General features: G+C 47.6%; 1 protein-coding gene across 13 annotated transcripts in view; it reads left to right on the forward strand.

Moving 5' to 3' along the window:
• The window catches only part of MAP3K13 (mitogen-activated protein kinase kinase kinase 13), a 69,891-nt gene extending 52,377 nt beyond the window's left edge, over window positions 1-17,514 (forward strand). For 11 of the 13 annotated variants that reach the window (XM_053952142.1, XM_053952145.1, XM_053952143.1 and 8 more), the window contains 13 exons: window positions 1,557-1,740; window positions 1,911-2,102; window positions 2,929-3,087; window positions 5,902-6,060; window positions 7,162-7,270; window positions 7,855-7,964; window positions 9,133-9,249; window positions 9,723-9,860; window positions 10,854-11,574; window positions 12,724-12,794; window positions 15,545-15,842; window positions 16,498-16,595; window positions 16,684-17,514. In XM_053952142.1, the coding sequence (XP_053808117.1) occupies window positions 1,557-1,740; window positions 1,911-2,102; window positions 2,929-3,087; window positions 5,902-6,060; window positions 7,162-7,270; window positions 7,855-7,964; window positions 9,133-9,249; window positions 9,723-9,860; window positions 10,854-11,574; window positions 12,724-12,794; window positions 15,545-15,842; window positions 16,498-16,595; window positions 16,684-16,720 (2,393 nt within the window). In that variant the 3' untranslated portion in view covers window positions 16,721-17,514. Of the gene's footprint in view, window positions 1-1,556; window positions 1,741-1,910; window positions 2,103-2,928; window positions 3,088-5,901; window positions 6,061-7,161; window positions 7,271-7,854; window positions 7,965-9,132; window positions 9,250-9,722; window positions 9,861-10,853; window positions 11,575-12,723; window positions 12,795-15,544; window positions 15,843-16,497 lie in introns of all 13 variants that reach the window. The other 2 variants (XM_053952148.1, XM_053952149.1) reach the window with 2 other exon arrangements.
• The last annotated feature ends 2,017 nt before the right edge of the window (window positions 17,515-19,531 follow it).

Consider the following 19,531-nt stretch of genomic DNA (forward strand, 5'->3'; position numbering starts at 1 on the left):
GATGTGGCCCATATAAAAATACTGTTCATCAACATGCACAAGAATCACCTCTATTTGCCACCTCCTTTCAGAAGTGATGCATTTGTGAATTAAATAGAAATACAGATCTTCTTGATTTAATTATGAATGAATGAGTGAATTTTATTAATTATCTAATTAATTTCTTTATTTAAAATCTTTTAGTGTTTAAATGTCCAAAGATTTAAATGCCAGTTTATGTTCAGAGCTGCGAGCGGATCCATGAGTATGGAAAATAGCCTTGTGTCTGGGAAGGAACATGTGCTGGGGGTTGAACTTTGCCCTGCCAAGGGGGAGGGAATTTCTGCTGTGGATGAGCAATGTTTTTGTTTTCAGTTCAGTGAGCAGGAGGAGTGCTGGGGTCTGGCTCTGAGGGAGAGCTGCTTTTCCATGGCCGTGCCTGGGGAGCGCTCTCTCAACAGGAGACAGCAGCCTCTGCCCGCCTGTCACAGGAATGATCCCGGGGAAAGCCTTGAACTGGGATCAGCCCACAATTAGGATACAACAAGTTCTCCTTCAGTGATAACAGTATCTAGAATGGACACTTTGTCATAGTCCCTGCTGCAGCCCTGGGAACATCCCAAAGGCTAGGAGTCTGGATGAGACAAGGACGCACCTTTGTAGTCATCTGAAACAGGGATCTGTACAGGTGTGACTTCCTTTTATTTCAGAAATCAGTGGGTTACTTGTTGGGTTTGCTGCTAAATAATTTATTCTCCAAATGTAGATCTTTATTGAATTACAGTAAATAAACAGTTGCCTGCCTTTTATTCTGCTGTTTGTGAGATTTAAGGTAATTTCAAGGTGACTGACGGAACAGGGCTTTCTGTTCTGATGGGTGCAGCTCTCTTGAAGTTTATACAGTGTCACTGGACCTCTCCAGCATTATCCCTACAAATGTGTGTGGGTACCGAAGAGGAGGAATTGCTTAAGGTTGCCTGTTTGACATTGATATACACGATGTTGGTGTGGGAAGGACCTATTTCTGTGCTTGCTGCTGGTGGCTGATGTGCTTTGTGTTGGCTATCTTGGTGGTTGCTGCTCTGTGTTTTACAGCCTGTGACCTCTGACTTTTATTTCCTATTTTTGTTTATTTCAGTGAGTGAAAAGACCCTCAATATTTTTATATCACTTGTGAATGTTAAATGTTTTTTCTGAGCTCTGCTTTTCAATGGAGTCGCTCATTTTTGTTCAGTGTTGGGGTAGAGGATTTCCTCCCAGAATTGCCATTCCAGGCTCTCTGGTGTGGTCAATTGCTGCCTGCCAAGCTGGAGTGGCTCACACAAGTGGTTAGCAGGGTGGTAAAAAAGCAGCCAGAAGGATGGGAATGAGCAGGCTGGAGGTGGCTGGGATGGCTGAAAGGGTTGTTGGGGCTGAGCACATGTGGCGTGTGCCTCAGCTGTGCCAGAAGATGTCACCTGCTTCCTCCAGAGGAGCCCAGCCTGTGGTGCAGCAGGTGGCAGGTGCTGCCCTGGTGTGCTCTGACAGTTTGCATGGTCTTGACCTTTTCCGTTATCCCGCTTTTTCCCTGTGCCCAGACACGTGGGAGGTGCCGTTCGAGGAGATCTCGGAGCTGCAGTGGCTGGGCAGCGGCGCGCAGGGCGCTGTCTTCCTGGGGAAGTTCCGGGCGGAGGAGGTGGCCATCAAGAAAGTGAGGGATCAGAACGAGACGGACATCAAGCACCTGCGGAAGCTCAAGCATCCCAACATTATCGCCTTCAAGTAGGTTGTGACCCTTGTCAGGAGCTTTGTCCAGGCAAGAGCCGTTCGCTCCAGTTCTCTGGGAAGGTTTTTACAATCCAGGAGCTAAGCTGTGTCTAGGACAAAGTGGTGGTCACCCTTGCTGTCCAGTTGTCTGTCTGCTGCTTCTCACTGTGTGTTCTCTTTGACAGGGGAGTTTGCACCCAGGCCCCGTGCTACTGCATCATCATGGAATACTGTGCCCACGGGCAGCTCTACGAGGTCCTGCGGGCCGGCAGGAAGGTCACCCCACGGCTGCTGGTGGACTGGTCCACGGGGATTGCCAGTGGCATGAACTACCTGCACCTCCACAAAATCATCCATCGAGACCTCAAGTCACCAAAGTGAGTCTCAGCTGCTTAAACATCCCTTAGTTTGGGTTCCTCGGGGTCACCAAAGTTAAACATCTTCCAGTTGTGGTTCTTCAGGTCATTAAAGTGAGTCTCAGATGCTTAAACATCCTCAGTTTGGGCTATTTTTTCCTTTTCTTGAGAAATAGTTTCAAGTTTGGACAAACGGCTCTACTGTTTTTTCCCCAAACTAATCAGAGTGAAACTATTGCAACTTGTTGGCACTTAACAATAGTGGAAATTTTACTGGTATCTTCCATGATAAATAGCTGTCAGGAAACATTTAATGATCTGACGATATCTGGTTTTTCTGGAAAGTGGGATATTCTGTTGCCTTCTGCCTTTTTATTTTTCCTTCTTATTTTCCTACTATTTCCCTGGTTTTCAGGAATGTCTCTTCCTTATTTCTCTGTTGCTTTCTGACTAAAATGTTCTGGCTTCTTTTGATTTTTATTCCCTGGATGTTTATTACTTCTTTAGTCTGTGATAGTGCATTAAGATAATGCTTTTAGATGATTTACAGCACAGTTTAAGGTACAGCTTTGCCTCTGGATCCTCAGTTACTTGTTAATTTGCAGTTTTATTGAGATTGATTTTTGACTCGTACCATTAAGAAATGCATTTAAGGCACAAAACACAACCACCCAAAAGAGAGCTTTTATTGGGGAAAATACAAAATCTTCTCTTTTGTACTGCATTTGCGAGCATTGTGGCCTCATTGACAGGTTGTATTGATTAATAAGGGATTTACTTCAGTGGCTGTTGTGGTGCAAGAAAAATCACAAAATAGTGATGACTGCTTGTTTTTCCCTTTCTCCAGTGTTTTGGTTACACACACAGATGCAGTAAAGATTTCAGATTTTGGTACATCTAAAGAGCTCAGCGATAAAAGTACCAAAATGTCCTTTGCGGGGACAGTGGCGTGGATGGCCCCGGAGGTGATACGGAACGAGCCCGTCTCCGAGAAGGTGGACATCTGGTGAGCTGTGTTCATGGTCAAGTACCTTCACCTTCTGTTCAGTCCCTTGGTTTCCCAGCACTTTCCATGTCCTTTCCTCATCTTGTGCCTGAGCATGGTTTGCTCTGTGGTGGGCTGTTCCTTTCTCCTTCTGCCTGGTGCCCTGAGCTTTGGTGGGCTCTGATGGAAAGGGAAACGACACAGGTGTGCTGGCTGGCTGCTGACCTGCAGGTTCCAGCTTAGGCTCAGTGCAGTCTGTGTCTTGCAGGAAGCAAATGCAGAAATTCTTCCCTGTGTTGTCAGCCAGCCCAGAGCTTTCTCCCAGTGCTGTGCTCAGGGCCCCCTCAGCAGCCTCCACAGCCAGGGTGGTTTTTCCTTTGCTTCTGGCCCTCTTCAGGGCCACACTGGAGCTGTGGGGAGGCCCCTGCTCTGCTCCTCACTCCTTGTGCTTCCTGCACACCAGGCTGGTTGTTGTATGAGGAACTACAGGATTACAGTCCAGTGAATCCAATCCTGGATCCAAGAGGGGAGAAACCAGGATAGGCTGTAAGAGTTTTGGAACCTGTTACCATCGATGTGGACCATGCTCTGTCCAAAGGAACACAAGGAATTCTTCAGTCTCTGCGCTATTAAAAATGCTTGAGAGGGCTCGGCCTTGGAGTTCCTTTGGGAAGCCTCTCCACAGGTTTCAGAGCCCTCAAGGGAACTGCAGCTCTGTTTCTGCCTCATTATTTCTGCATATTAAATGTCAGCAGCCAGGAAAAATGCCCTTCTCCCTGCTTTACAGCCAGGAGGGATTTTGCTTCCTGTGGTTTTTCAGCTTCAGATGCTGTCCCTTCCCTGGCAAGACAGGGAGCTGCTGGACAAAGCCATGGGTGGTACAGGGTGCAGTGGAATCACGAGCTGCTGCTGGAGTTCTAGCTCAGGCCTGGGCTTAACCTGAAGGACAAGATTTCCTGCAGGGAAGGTGATGTTGCCTGTGGTGTGCAGCTGCTTTTGTGCCCACAGTGTCCTGTGTGTTTATTTTGGATGTCCAGGTCACAGCACAGCCGGCTCCTCTGGGAGGAACGCTTGGGTTGTTCTGGAAAGAAAATACACCCAGCATTTGCCTGCTGAACCCCTCCCTGTGAATCACGGGATTGTGAGGACAAGTGGTGCTGGATTTCCACCCTCAGCTTTCTGTCCTTTAGAGTGGTTTATGTTCAGGGATATTTCACAGAACATCCTGTCCAATAAAACCTTTGCTCCTTCCCTCAGTGACGTAAAGATGATGCTCTTTGGTGCCAGTTCCTCTGGAGTTCTTCAACAGTGGTGATTGCTCAGACTCTCCCTTGCCATCCATTCCTCCCTCGAGATGAATAAAAATGATGTTCATGAATGCTGCCAACAAATGAGAACAGTTCCTGAGCTGCTTACATGTCTGCTCTTTCTCATCTCTTAACAGCATGCAGAAAAATAAGTCTATAATCTTATCAGGAGTCTTGGAAATCCTTTGTCAGTTCTTAGTCATAACAAATATGAAACCAGTTGAGATTTCCTTGGTAGTTTGTCCAACCTTCTGGATCCCTGCTTTCCTGCAGCCCACAAAAAGGGATTTTGAGGCGAGAAATATTCAAATTCTGCTTGTTTGTTGCTTTTTTTTTACACATGATTTGAAGCCAATGGGCTTTGAAAGTGCAGTGTTTTTCACATGAAGTTGTTTCCTGACTGATGGTTGTTCAGACCTGGTAATTTGTCCCTTAGAAGTTCTTCTGTGCTTAATAAAAGCACTGGATATTGGTACAAGACAGAAACACCCTTCTCACCTTTCACCAGGCTATAGTCTCCAGCTTGGCAGGGTTGGTGTCCCACAGAGGAACGGGACATAGAGTGAGGTGGCACGTCTGGCTTGGAAATAGGGATGGTTGTGCCTCACCTGTATCACAGCCCAGTTGTTGATGTGCAGTAACAGTGGTGGTGGTTCTCAGCAGCATTTTGTTTACCTCTGTATTAACTGGTTTGGTGTTTCTTTGCTGTTTTATCGGGCAATGAGTATATACAAAACAAATGTTTGCTGTTGAAAATTAAAGTTTTGGTTCTTTCTGGTAACTTCACTAAGGAAGAGAAGCAAAGTGAGTTTTCTTACCTACATCTTTCAGTTCTTGTAGGAGGTTCTTTCCCTGACTGAGTTCTCTTAATTACTTTTTTTTTTTGCTTTATCCTTCCTTTCTTCAGAACAAAGGGAATATCAGATGAGACCTCATGTGCTTTTGGTACTGACAGTTATGCAAGAAGCATTTGTTTCCTAATTTCTGTATCGTAGTAGTTGTAGTGCTGAGTCTCAAACCTTGAAACTCTTACCTGGGACTACAGGTAACAGCAGAGGGAGCATTTGGTTAGGGAAAAGAAAAGAAAACCAGTTAAATGAAATGTAAAAAAGCCACAAAACCTTTGTTGTGTTGTCTCTGTAAGATACTTGTCAGTCTGTGCAGTAGTCAATCATCTGTTCTTACCAGCAAGAACAATCCAAAGTCTATCTGAGAGTAGACTTTGGAGTCTTTTCATTTAACAGGAGCAAGACAGCCAGTACAGAAAATGTGATTTCAGGATCTTTAAAATCTCACAAAGAGGCAGGAAAGGGTGGGTGGAAACCAGTGTGCTTTTGTGCTCAGCCCAGTGCTGGAGGAAAGGAGTTACCTGGTGTGCTAAAACTCACTGTTGCACCTACTTGCGGTTTTGGACTAGACATCCCTATTTCTCTGTTTTGCCCAATAAACTGTTTTTTTCCAAGCTCCTGATGTTTCTGTTAACAGCTTCTGTGTAAACTTGATTTATCCTTGTTTATTTCTTCATCAGGTCATTTGGGGTGGTTTTGTGGGAGCTGCTCACGGGAGAGATTCCCTACAAGGATGTGGACTCTTCGGCCATCATTTGGGGAGTGGGCAGTAACAGCCTCCACCTTCCCGTCCCTTCCACCTGCCCAGATGGCTTCAAAATCCTCATGAAGCAAACCTGGTAAGAGCCTGAACCCCACACAGCACAGACCTAGGGCTGGCTCCCAGCAAAAGGACTATGGAGCCCAGAGCAGAGGGCTCTGAGATACTCTCACACTTGTCCTGAGAGCAGTAAGTTTTAACATTCTGGATTCTGCTTCCTTGTGGCAGCAGGCCTGGATGCCAGGACATCTTCAGGAGCTTCACAGAGGGTGTTGCTTTGCTGTAGCAAAGTAGGGGATAAAAGGTGGCTCTGTGGGAAGACAGAAGGAGCTGGAAGGAAAGTAGGGGTAAAAGTCCTTGAAGGCCACATCCAGAGTGAAGGGAACTGATTTTTTCACTTGGAAAACCCCTTGTGAGCAACTGGCTTTTGGACTGGACAAAGAGAAATACAAGCTTTCTGTCTGGAACACAGATTTTCCAGCTTCAGATATGGAAAATGCTTTCAGTTTCCTCCATGTACCATATTACAGTTGAAATTCTTTGTCTTGGGTTTCACATTGATGCTTTGTCTTTGTAATTACATCTTGACACAGTGTAAAGGCTCTTCCAGCATTTTCCCACTCCATGGGTTTTACTAGCCATCCTCCCCATGGCACAAAGGGGACAACAGGCGAGAGGAAGTGTGGATCTCTCCCAGTGGCTGTTTATCCTGAGCTGCAGCAGTTGGGCTGTGGCAGCTTGAGCAGCTCGGTACAGCAGAGTACCTACAAACACTTGTATCCCCACCTAGTGGAAGGAGGTGGTTGGTAGGGGAGAGGAAGCTCAAGAAGCTGCTCTTGCCCTATGCAAGGTGGATTTGGTCCTGAAACTCAAGTGCTGGTCCTTTTTCTCAAAAATCCAAATGTTTTTGTACTTTTCTGTTACCTTTCACTCTGCAGTCTCATTTTCTGGTCTTAAACATTTTGCACTTCTTTTGTTTCTTCATAATGGGTCATCACAAACCACCTCTAGCACAATTAAATTATATTCAGCAAAAGAGAAAACCAGAAAAGCTCCTTTATTCTAACCTGTCAGCTGCTTGGTTCAGAGAACAGGATCTAGTGAGACCCTTTCAGAAGGGCAGGAGAGGCTGGCAGTGCCCATCCCTCACCTCACCCTTGCTGTTTCTGTTTTGTTTCAGGCAGAGCAAGCCCCGGAACCGTCCGTCCTTCCGGCAGACACTGATGCACCTGGACATCGCCTCTGCTGATGTGCTGGCTACTCCTCAGGAAACCTACTTCAAATCCCAGGTAACTGGGGAAAGGCTGTAGCCTCTGAGTACTGGAATTAGCTCCAAGGATCTGATTTTGGGAGGGTGCACTGAGTAGAGAAAGTCTGGATCCATGATTTCAGTTTGAGTCTTGGGGAGGAGCAACCTGATGGGTGTTTGAAAATATTTTACCCAAACTTTCCCAAGCTGAGACTTCTGCTGCAGGGGCCAGGGCTTCAAGGGGCAAATAGAGTATCACTCTAGACAGGTATCATCATGGGGCTTTCAAAATCATGAACCTTTCTACTTACTTTCACTGCCAAAAGTAAAGAAAATGTTCTCTTAGGACAAAAAGAACTCTAGGAATTTAAAAAAAATATTTCTTAGAAAATGCAGATATGTTGTAAATTCTCTGAAGCACAAAATTGTAAATACCAATTGAAAATGCTGGCCCTAAATGTGCTGCGATGTTGTTACTCAAAATAATTCAGCTTACAAAAATACATTCTCAACTCAAAGCTGTAATTTTCTGCAGACACAAACAACATTGCCCAAGAGTTTTTCTGTGGTTCACCTACAGATCCCAGTTCTTTGTAAACAGCTAAAAGTAAATTGCTTTCCTAGGCTGAATGGAGAGAAGAAGTGAAGAAACATTTTGAGAAAATTAAAAGTGAAGGAACTTGTATCCACCGGCTGGATGAAGAATTGATTCGCCGTCGGAGAGAAGAGCTGAGGTCTGTTCACACTCTTTTGTGTTTACTGTTTGCTTTTCCCATCCAGCCTTCCCTTCCCAGCTAAATGAGCCCTCAGCTTGTCCTCACAGGGCCTTCTGCTCCAGCCCCTGACTCTTTTTATTCTCCTCTTGTACTGAGGTTCCCAAAAGAGGACCCAGTATTCCTGGTGGTATAATTTTGGGCAGCCTAAATTCCTTGTGAACCCGGAAACCAAAATTCCCATGGGCATGGCCTAGGGCATGAGCACTGCTCAGCTGATGGAAACTGGAGAGAAGCAGTGGGAGCTGTCACTGTTCTTGGGCAGTCTCAACAGTTTGCTCCAGAGAAGGTGGCAAAGGCTTGTGTGCTCCCCAGGGAATATTTCTGCCTGAGAATTGGTGTTTATGATAACAGCACTGAAGCAGAGACATTCATCTCAGTGGGAAATCCATCCTGAGGTTGGCTGTGAGCTTTCTCTGCTCTGTTTCTTTCTTTGGGTTACCTATTACAGAGAAGTGAACATACTTCATATAAACAGCCCACTGAAGCACATTTTGATTATACCAACTTAAAAAGGAAAGCAGAAGGTTTATTTAAAGAAGGGAAAATATTTCCTCGCGTGATACAAATTTGCAAATACAGTAGACAGAGGAACATAAAACTCTTAAGAAGCAGTTCTGTGTCAAACCTGAGGAGCCAAAGGGACCCTTGGCCAGGCAGTTTGATGCAATGGTTGTTCAGTGTTCCCTGTCCCCAGGGAGCTTTGGGTGGACACATATTTCAGCTGTACTGGAGCTGTGGGGACACCCTGCTGTTAATGAAACACAGATGCATGACTTCTTTCCTGTTTCTGTAGAGGCTGGTTTAGTCCCTTCTCTGTGCAAAAAGGCTGATCAGGGTTTGGCCAGAGGGCTTCTGGGTGTGTGTGAGGCATTTGCAGCTCTTCTGGGGAGAAATGTTGCCACACTTTCAAGGCTGTTAAACACTTTCTAAACCATACCATGATTTATTGCTGTGTCAGGCTCTCAATCAGTCATCATTCACTGTTAACTGTATCTGGGATTCAGTGCAGTACAGCTGGCAAATTTGACTTTTAAAAGGCCTTTTCCTAAAGCACCTATACTTTTCCTCATTCTCTTCTCTTGGTCCATGGAAGTCAGGCTGGAATAAAGCCTTTTCTGCCTTTCAGACATGCATTGGATATCCGTGAGCACTACGAGAGGAAGCTGGAGCGAGCCAATAACCTGTACATGGAGCTCAGTGCTATCATGCTGCAGCTGGAGGTGCGGGAGAAGGAGCTCATCAAGTACGTGTCTGGGAATGGTGGTGTGCACGTGGCAGTCTGCACACAGCAGAGCACAAACAGCACTTCCTTGCTAAACTGGGGAGTGGCACATGTAGAATTAGTGTCCCCTGACGAACCACAAAAGTTAGGGAATTGCTGGTGACCAGGGAGAGGTCCCTTTGGAGTGAATTCCTGCAGGCCACTGTCAGTGGTTACTGACTTGGAGAAAGGCACCTTCCCATTTGGTGCTGGCATCCTTTGGCCCATGCATGAAGGGAACGGCAGTGCTGCTCCTGGACTGTGGGCCAGGGCCTTGTGCCTGCTGCGTGGTGGCTGCAGAAGGAATTTAGAAGTGTCTGTGTCCTTTCCCAGCAGAGCAATTGGGCGTGCAGCGTGGTCCCTGCAGAGCCAGTTCCTGTCCAGCGGGGGCAGCAGGTGGAGAGAGGGACAACTGATGTGATTTTCTTTTTTTTTTTCTTTCCCTGATGTTACAGGAGGGAACAAGCAGTGGAAAAGAAATACCCTGGGACTTACAAACGCCACCCAGTCAGACCAATCATCCACCCCAACACAGTGGAGAAATTGATGAAGAGGAAAGGTGTCTCCCATAAACCAGGCAGCCAGACCAAACGGTGAGAGCAACCCAGTCCTGTGCCAGAGCCAGTGGTAGATCCCCATTGGCAGTTCCTTCCCTTTGAGCTTGATGAAATGCAGGGTGGGACAAAGGGGTTTTGCACTTGGTCTGGTCTGAGATCAGAGCCTGGTCTGATCCTCAGAACCATAATTGTTTAATTATCTTAAGGTGAAAGGGATGAATCCTGCCATCCCTGCCACCTGGGCAGCTCTCTGGAACCATGGAATCACAGGATGTGTTGGTTGAATGAATGAATTGTTGGTCCATGTGATTTTTGAGCAGATGGTGGTGCTTGGACAGGAGATATCTCTTGTGTTTTCTCAAATTCCTAACTGTCCAAGATCATCCTTGACTTGGATGGGAATAAGCAGGGCAAGGGATTGTGGAAATCAGGCAGGCCTCAGGAAGGATGGATTCATTGTTGAGAAATTAATTTGGGATTTGAGATTTGGGAATTTATGCTCTCCTTTCAGTCATTTCTCTTCTGCATGACTTTTAGATACAGAGATTTTTTTTTCTAGAAGAGTTGGCTTAGTCTTTACTTTTTTGGGATTTCCAGGAGTTAGTCCTGATTACAAGTGAATAATCACTTCTGAATTAATATCCCCACATGGCTCTTAGTTAAGCAGCCTGATCACCACCATTGCACATGCACAGAGTCAGAGCCATGCTCTACCCCAAGGTCCTTGAGAGGGAGCTATTTTGGGAGAGAACATCAAAATAAGAGCGGAAAAGGAAAGTGTGTGACAGTTATTGGAAAAAACAGCAAGACAGGAGTGTAGAGCAGGATGGGCTGAATGAAAAGGACATTGAGTGGAGAGAATTACAGGGATCAAAATGCAGGAGTCAAGCAGCTCAAGGGGAAGGCAGCCTGTAGATTTTAGGAAGCAGAGAGTGCTTTTGGCTCTAGCTGCCTCTTCATCCTGGCTCTGGGCCAGCGTCACTTCTTTCTTTGTGGCTTGACATGTAACTTCTTCTCCTTGTCTCCCAGGCCAGATCTACTGAAGTCAGAGGGCATACCCAGCACAGAAGCAGCATCCAATGGCTCCCCAGTCTCAGGAAGTCCCAAGATGTCAACCCTGAGTGGCAAAAGCCGGTACCGCAGCAAGCCCCGGCACCGCCGGGGGAACAGCAAGGGCAGCTACAATGAATTTGCAGGGATCTTGAAAAACCAGCCAGCGCAAGATGATGGCCCCCAGCCTGGCCCTCCCCACGCCCCCGGAGCGCCGCAGCAGCCCGGCCACAGTCCCCACGGGCAGCACTCGCGGCTGCACGCCCACGGGCAGGACATCGCCACCTGCGCCAACAACCTGCGGTACTTCGGCCCCGCGGCCGCGCTGCGCAGCCCCCTCAGCAACCACGCCCAGCGCCGCGTGTCCGGCTCCAGCCCCGACCTCATCTCCACCGCCATGGAGGCCGACTGCCGCCGCGGCCTGGACACCAAGGACAGCACGGCCCAGCGCTGGGAGTGCTGCCAGGCGGATCCCTACGACCCCTGCCTGCAGTGCAGGGATGAGGACAGTGGCCAGGCACAGATGGCGTCCGTGGAACCAGGGGGGAGCCGCCCCCAGTCCCCCGCATCCGCGTCCCTCTACGAGAGCGCGCAGTTCATGGAGAAGCTGGAGGAGCAGGGCACGGCGGTGTCCGCCCTGGGCACTCCCCAGCACTTGGCTTCCTCAGGGCTGCCCTGCAAAGCAAGATCCCTCCAAAAGGTGAGGATGGAGCACTGGGGTTTGAAGATGTGGTTTTGGTAGGGCCTGGTTCTGTTACGTGCAGTTTCGCCATTGGTTTGAGTTGCAGCTTGTTCTGCTGAATTTTTGATGTTGAAACAGTCTCAAAATGCTTTCAAGCCATTCTCCAAAGGAAGGAATAAATGCATTCTTTAAATTGTTCTGTAATACCACATGAGAGTTTCTTTGAGAATCTGTGGTCCTGCTGTGTCTCAGGGCAAAGATTCAACATTTGCCATGGTCTTGAGGACATCCCTTTTGCTGCACCTGCCAGAAATTGTCCCCCTACACTGAAAGGCATGTATTTTCTGAAGATTTTGCAAGAGTTAAAGGGAGATCATAACACAGTTGTACAGAAGCAGCTCTTTGTTCCTTCTGCTTCCATCCAGGTGGGAGAAATAAGAACTAGTCTGAATTCAAAGAGCAGGAAAACTGAGCCTGGCTACAAAAGTCAAGGAAAATAGTGTAATTACCAGAACAAGAGTGTGATTTGGCCCCAGCATGATGGGACTAGGACCTTGTAAGACAAGGGGATGGGATGAGATAAAGGCTTAATCTGAATGGGGGGCTGACAGGTTGGATGGAATAGAAGGAGGCTGTAAAAAAACAACATTGTTGGGGTAAATTTGGATGGGAGAAGGAGAATAAAAGGCTCTGTGCTCACTGAGGCATGAAACAAATCCCAAGTTCTCCTAGTTGGTGAAACCTAATGGCAAAGGCTGTGTCATCCTCCATCCTGCCCTGTTGATGGGCTGTGGTAGAAGAGGGTAAAGCCAAGAACACCAAATCAGCTCCATAATTTATGTGGGTTTCCATGTGATACTCATTACTTGATTTGCTTTAGTGAGGATCTGTACATTCTGTACTCCATACCTGCTAAAATACTCCAGTGTATTTCCCAGTCAGTCACTCCAGATTTGGGAATAGCAGCCTTGAGGCTGTCTGAAACAACCTCCTGGCTGGCAATGTCTGAGTCAGTGTTCCTGACACCCAGGCTGTTTTCTGGTCTAGATTCTTGCAGTCTGTAGATTTTTGCACTGTTTTGCAGTGCCTTAGTCCTGAAGGACCAAGGGTCAGGTGTGTTTGGACTTCCCCAAACGTGACACTCTTTTTCTCCTTGTTTTCTGCCAGAGCGGGGATGAGTCATCAGAAGAGGAAGAGGGCGAAGTTGACAGTGAAGTGGAGTTTCCTCGTAGACAAAGGTAAAAGGTGAATTCACTCTAATCTCTCTTTGGTGGGACAAAACTGAGGAGAACTCTCATAGCGCCTGCACACCAGCACTGAAACTGGTGAAGGTGCTGGCAAAAGAGCAGAATCCCATTCAGTGTGTCCCATCCACCCTTAGCTGATCCCTCATGTCCACTCACTGTTCCAGCCCATCCTGAGATGTTCTCTCTGGCCCAGCCTTCCTGCTGGCTTTCCTGCAGGCTGTTTGCAGCACAACTTGATCACACTTGATAACATTATTCTGCCTCTGTAAATGAGCTGCTGCATCTGTTTCACCAGGATCAGACAAAGTGGATGTGGGAACCCTTTGTGGGCTACTCCCAGTGTTGTTTATTAATTGTTTGCAGTGGGTAAGACTCCAGCCCAGCACCTTTGTAGCTGATTTCAGATAAGATTGCAGAGCTAAGTGACAACAGCAGATCAAATTTGATGGTGTTGCCTGTAAAATAAGACTTAGGGGGAGTGTTCCTACATAAGCCTGGGGAACAGCAGGATTTACAGTACTGCGCTCAGGAAAGACATCATAGGCTTGGTGCTGTAGCTTGATGAAAGCAGCTGCTTCCAGTGCAGGAGTGATCCAGTAGGCAAACAGGTTAAAGGTTTGATTCAAATGAGCAGAGAAGAAAATAAGATCTTGTCTCCTGTGGTGTGCATCTGCAGCACACCTGAAGCTTAAATCCTAATGCTCCCTTCATTGCCCCAGCTCAAAGACCACAGTAAATTTTGGAAAGGTACTGAAAAGTGTGACAAGAGTGGTTAGGGATGGTTTCCATAGAAGAAGGGATTAAACCTGTGTGAAATGTTTCTCTAGCAGGAGGAAAGGCAACACCAGAGGTGCATAAAATTGTAATTTATGTGGAGAAAATAGACAAGGAACGATTCTTCACATTCATATTAGGGGCAGCCAGTGAAGCGAAAAGTGCTTTAAAATGAACCAAAGGAAGCGCTTTTTCCATCCAGAACATTTTCAGATGTGCAGCTCATTGTCAAGGTGTGCTGTGGAAATCAGAGCATGAAGAGCCATAAGTGCAAAATTTCTGGAGTATGGATCCATCAGTGACTGTTAGCATTGTCATCTGGGTTTGAGCTTCTGCTCGGAACTCACATCTGCTGAATGGTACAGGCCAGGAAGAGCTGCCAGGAGAAAGCAGGCTCTGTCTGCATAGCCTGTTCTCATACTTCTCCCAGATTATTCCTTCCTGCCTGGGGTTGAGGGCAGAATGCTGGGCTGGGTGAGCTATGTGATTCATACAGTTCCTGTGGGATATTGTTTCCTCTGTGATTTACTAACTTGGAAGATTAGGAGGACAAGTTGCCTGTTCATATGATGCCCAGTTGTGGGTCTCCTGACATGTTCCATCAGCTGATGTGTTGTGCTACTGCTGTTGAATCCTGGCACAAGGCCATTTCTGTGGTCAAGTAAGTGTGAGCTTATTTCTTGAGTGGATGGTCCTAAATCCTGCCTGGCTTTTGGGATGGCTGCCGAGTGATGCAGGTATTCCCAGGGGAGTTAGCTTGAACTCACAGAGTCACTGGGTTGGAAGAGACCTTTAAGATCATCAAGTCCAACTCACACCCTAATACCTCAACTAAACTATGGCACTGAATGCCACATCCAATCTTTTTTTAAACCCATTTAGGGATGGTGGCTCCACCACTTCCCTGGGCAGACAATTCCAGTATTTTATCATTCTTTCCGTAAAATACTTTTTCCTAACATCCAACCTAAATTTCCCTTGGCGCAGCTTAAGAGTTTGTCCTCTCGTTCTGATAGTTGCTGCTTAGAAAAAGAGACCAACCCCCACCTGACTACAACTGCCTTTCAGGGAGTTGCAGAGAGTGATAAGGTCACCTCTGAGCCTCCTCTTCTCCAGGCTGAGCACCCCCAGCTCCCTCAGTCATTCCTCACAGGGTTTGTGTTCCAAGCCCCTCACCAGCCCCGTTGCCTCCTCTGGACGATTTTGACCATCTCAACGTCCTTCCAAAACTGAAGGGCCAGAACTGGACACAGCCCTCAAGGTGTGGCCTCACCAGTGCTGGGTACAGGGGAAAAAGGACCCCCCTGGTCCTGCTGGCCACACTAGTCCTGATACAGGTCAGGAGCCATTGGCCTTCTTGGCCACCAGGGCACACTGCTGGCTCAAGTTCAGTCGGCTGTCGACCCCAGGTCCCTTTCTGCCTGGGCACTGTCCAGCCGCACCGTCCCCAGCCTATAGCATTGCATGGGGTTATTGTGGGCAAAATGCAGGACTTGGCACTTGGATTTATTAAACTTCATCCCATCTGACTCTTCCCATCCATTCAACTGTTCCAGGTGTCCCTGCAGAGCCATCCGACCTTCCAACAGATAGACACACGCTCCCAGCTTAGTGTCATCTGCAAATTTACTAATGAAAGACTCAATACCTTCATTCATGTCATCAATAAAAATATTAAACAGAACTCCACAGTACAGCCTTGCACTTTAGGAACATGCACTGTCAAAGAAAAATATGATTCAGGGCAGATCAGCTAATATGGACATATCAGACAGGACCAAATAAGAAGAGATGAATTTAAAGATGCAGGTCTTGAACTGTATCATTCAGAAAGGGTAGAATTCTGTAGCTCCAGGATGTGGAAGGCAGTCCACAATGCCTGGTGTAGCAGAGCAGTGAACACAGCACCCAGGAAGTTCCCTGTGACTGTCATCCCAGGTGAACATTGAACTTCTCCCTGTTTTCAGACCCCACCGCTGCATCAGTAGCTGCCAGTCCTACTCGACCTTCAGCTCTGAGAACTTCTCTGTGTCGGATGGAGAGGAGGGGAACACAAGCGACCACTCGAACAGCCCGGATGAGCTGGCCACCAAGCTGGAGGATGAGCTGGTTGAGAAGCTGGAGGACATGTTGTCCCAGACTCCAGAGATCCCCATTGAAATCTCCACGCAGTCGGATGGGCTTTCGGACAAAGAGTGTGCTGTGCGGAGGGTCAAGACTCAGATGTCTCTGGGCAAACTTTGTGCAGATGAACACAGCTGTGAGGTGAGTTGGTTATCCCCTTGTCCTTCCACTCAGTGGAAAAAAACTGCAAAAATGTTATGGAAAGGAATCCAAGAGCCAGAAAGTTGGAACACTGCCTAGAAAATGATGTGGTAGGTGTACTATGGCAAAGCAACTGCTGCAGTACCCAATCTTCCTCCTGCTTGGCAGAAGAGTGGGTGGGGGAAAGCAGCACAAACAAAGCTGAACATAATGTGCTGGTCAAGATGAGTGTGATCTTGGGAGCCCATCAGATTTGCAGTTGCATTACGTGGGATAAAAATACATAATGAACTGGAGTGGATATAAACTGCCTCAGACATATCCATCAGCAGCTTTGCTGACAAAGCTGGGATGACTTTCTTCCTTTCTCTGCCTTTCAAGTGTTTGGGAGGGGTAGGGAGAGTCTGCTGCACAATCTCCTCATAACCCTGTGTTTGGGAGTGCTCTGACCAGGTATTTCTGTGCTGTCCCCTCTCTTAGGGGAGACAAGTGACCTTTGGTGGGGCAGTCGTGTGCTGTGCCCTCTCCCATGTGTGCCACTCTCCTCCTCTGCAGGTGGTGACCTTTCCCTGGCTGCTGTGACAGACTGGGATGTGTGGGTGATGTGCAGTATAGGAATGGTGCTCAAGTCTCCCCCTTTCCTTTTGTCTTGCAGAACCCACCACAGTTTGGAGAATCAGACTGTGACTCTTCTGAAGGGGAGTGTTCTGATGCCACAGTCAGGACCAATAAGCCCTGCAGCTCTGCTACTTGGTAATACAGATCTCCCCCAAAGCTTCCTGGTACTGGCATTTTGATTTCCCTGAGATTCCACTTCATTCCCCTTCATCACACTTTACAGGAAGAGAAGATGCTTCTCCTTCCCACCCCAGGAGTGATTTGCAATAACCCGAATCTCTGGAAAACGTCCAAATGAAATTAATTCTCTTTGAGCATTTCAATCAAGAATGGCAGGGATGTATTTTATTGAATAATCTAGTTACTGTAACATGGATATTTATTTTTTTGACATTTTAACACTTTTTACTGTAAAGAGTGGATTGTATTTATAGACACACAGACTTGTTGCAAAAAAAAAGTTCAGAAAGCAAGCACACTATGGAGAAACATCCTGGGAGTCCTGCCTGGACAGCTTTGTGTACAGACGTGGGGGATTCTCTTGCTGCTTGCACAGGGGACCAGGCCTCATGGCCCTGAAGATTGGAGAACAGATCAAGAAAACTAAACCACTCAGTCTTATCAAATGAGGAAAAGCAGAAAAAGACCTGACTGTAGGGTCACCTGTGAACAAAGTGTTTTCAGTATAACCAGCTGGGTCATTTTTAATCAGAAGGTGGACATGTTCCTGGAGAAAACTGGTATAGAGGTGCTAACAACCCGGGTCTTCTGAGTCGATACATCCCCAGGAATGTAATGATGGGTTTTATTTTAAGGATTTTTAGTTTCTTTTTTTAATCAGCATTTTGTTGTGAGATCCTGCAAATGTATTCTAACCTCGTCCTCTCGAGAATTGGTATCAGAGCACTTCTTACCACCGTCCTTGCTTCACTCTGGGAGTGTCAACCTCCAGCTGAGCAGGAAAACCTCTCTCAGATGCAGTGTGCCATTTCCCAGTTTACTTCCTCCTCTTACCTCCTGTCTGTTTCAGTCAGTCAAAGAAATCAATCAACTCAGTGTTGGCCAAGCAAGGACTTGCAAAGCATGGAAAGCACATTCTGCAGAGCCCGAGCACTTCTGGGGAGTACGCTGGAGACGCCTGGAGTGGACTGGGAGAAGCAGCCTCTCACCTACAGCAGCATCAAGAACCAGCAGAGGGCTGTGTGTTGAGGGGGAAGACTGGGAATTGCTGGCCTGGCTAAGAGCATCAGCCCTGCCCTGTCTCCTTATTCACTGTACATTCTTGGAAGCATTAGCAGCTGCCTGTCCTTCATGGCAGGCCTTGTGCGGGGAATCCTGATATGGCCGTGGCACTGCTGTGTCTCGGGTGTGTCCCGAGGCCTCTGTTTCTCCTCCAAGCTGAAACTCTGCAGGTGCAAGTGAGGATAGTACTGGTATGTGACAGGCTGAGGCATTGGCAGATGAGAAAAATTTGTTTTCTGATAGAACTCATAGTGCCTTCCCTTCAAACACTACTCTTCTAAAACAATATTGAAAGAGAACAAAACGATAGAGCACGTTCCCCCCCTTCTTTAGTTGATGTCCCTGCAAGAGCTCTCCCTCTGCCCTTCCCAGTGTGCTGGCTGGCATGGCTGGCCAGAGGTGAATGGCAGGAATGGACCATGGACAGGTACTTCTGTTGCTTTGTTTGTTTACATTTTATGTTAAAATATTGGTTTGAACTTAACTGTGGTAATTTATAGCCTCATGGCAAAGTGAAGGAAAATGTCTTACTTATACAGAGAGCAGTATTGTATGAGTTAAATTATCCCATATTTTTAAATTTTGTAGCTGGACTACAGACAGATCTTAAGTTATGACGTTATTTTATTATTTATTATCATTTCTGTAGATCAGAAGGTTGGCTTCACCGCTAGCACAATTGTAATCTCTGTGTGTGATGTTACCTTCTCCCTGCTCGCCAGAGGGGTGGGAGCAGGGCTGGGCTCAGTGGCTGTCAGGAGTTGCTGCCTCTCGTGATTTCCAGGGATGCTGTTACTCCAGGACAGAGAACAGAGAGGGGTGGATGGCTGCAGTCAGGTTCCTCGTGGGCAGAGCTGCAGTTTGCTCATGTTGGCATGATGGTTGGCAGCCACTGAACTGGTGGGAATGTGGGAAGGGTGGTCAGGGAGTGAGGGGCTTTTGAATTGATCACAAAGTGAATAACTGTGACAAGAGTTCCCTGGCTAGAGCATCCAAAACGATGTCAGGGAGGAGGGCAGTTGCCCTGGGCAGCGGGTCCATGTAGTGGATCACCTGAGCAGGACCAAACAGGCTGCTGGAGAGGGAGTGAGATGTGCTCACCCTGCTCTGGGCAGAGGCAGAACGCTGTGAGGAGAGAAGCTCTTTCCTGGCTCCTTCCCTCTCTCTTCCCACCCTTTGTTTCTTCTCCCCAATGTTCTTTGTCTCTTGGCCAGTGGCAGGAGGAACTGGCAGGGCCAGAGATGGCTTTGCCGTTGTGGTGTGAGAGGGGGTTTGGAGGTGCAGATGGTTACTCAGGAGGCTGGAAGCCAAGGTGTGGAATTTAGCAGTGGAGAACTGTGTGCACGTAACACCTTGTGGTGCAAAGAGAGGTGGAGAACTGCCATCAGGTGTCTCTATCAGAGGATGCCAAGCCCTGTGCCCCTGGATAGACTCTGCTGAGACCTGGCAGGCTCTGGGAGACCCATGCGCAGCACTGGTATCCTTAGGCAGTCCCACAAACAGCCCCAAAGCAGAGCTGCCTCCAGCTCAGGCCTGTCACTGTCCCCAGGTCCTCTGGCCTGTGGTGATCCAGTCCCTGACAGATTCCAGAGGGATTTGGGTACCTGTGGTCTCTTTGTAGGCTCCACTATGGGATGAAGCTCCACTGGACTTGCAGAGTTTTGGTGTTTGGGATTTTGAGACCCTTCTGGGCCAGCTGTCCTGGATGCAGCTGATCCCTCCCCATCCTCGCCTGGGGACATGCTGGCCTGCTCTGCAGCCTGGGCAAGCAGAGCTGCCCCCACCAGCCTGCCACATTTAGCTCTATTCTCACACCCCTGGGTCATTGC

The sequence above is a fragment of the Vidua chalybeata genome, chromosome 10 (assembly GCF_026979565.1).
Source record: "Vidua chalybeata isolate OUT-0048 chromosome 10, bVidCha1 merged haplotype, whole genome shotgun sequence".
Lineage (NCBI taxonomy): Eukaryota > Metazoa > Chordata > Aves > Passeriformes > Viduidae > Vidua > Vidua chalybeata.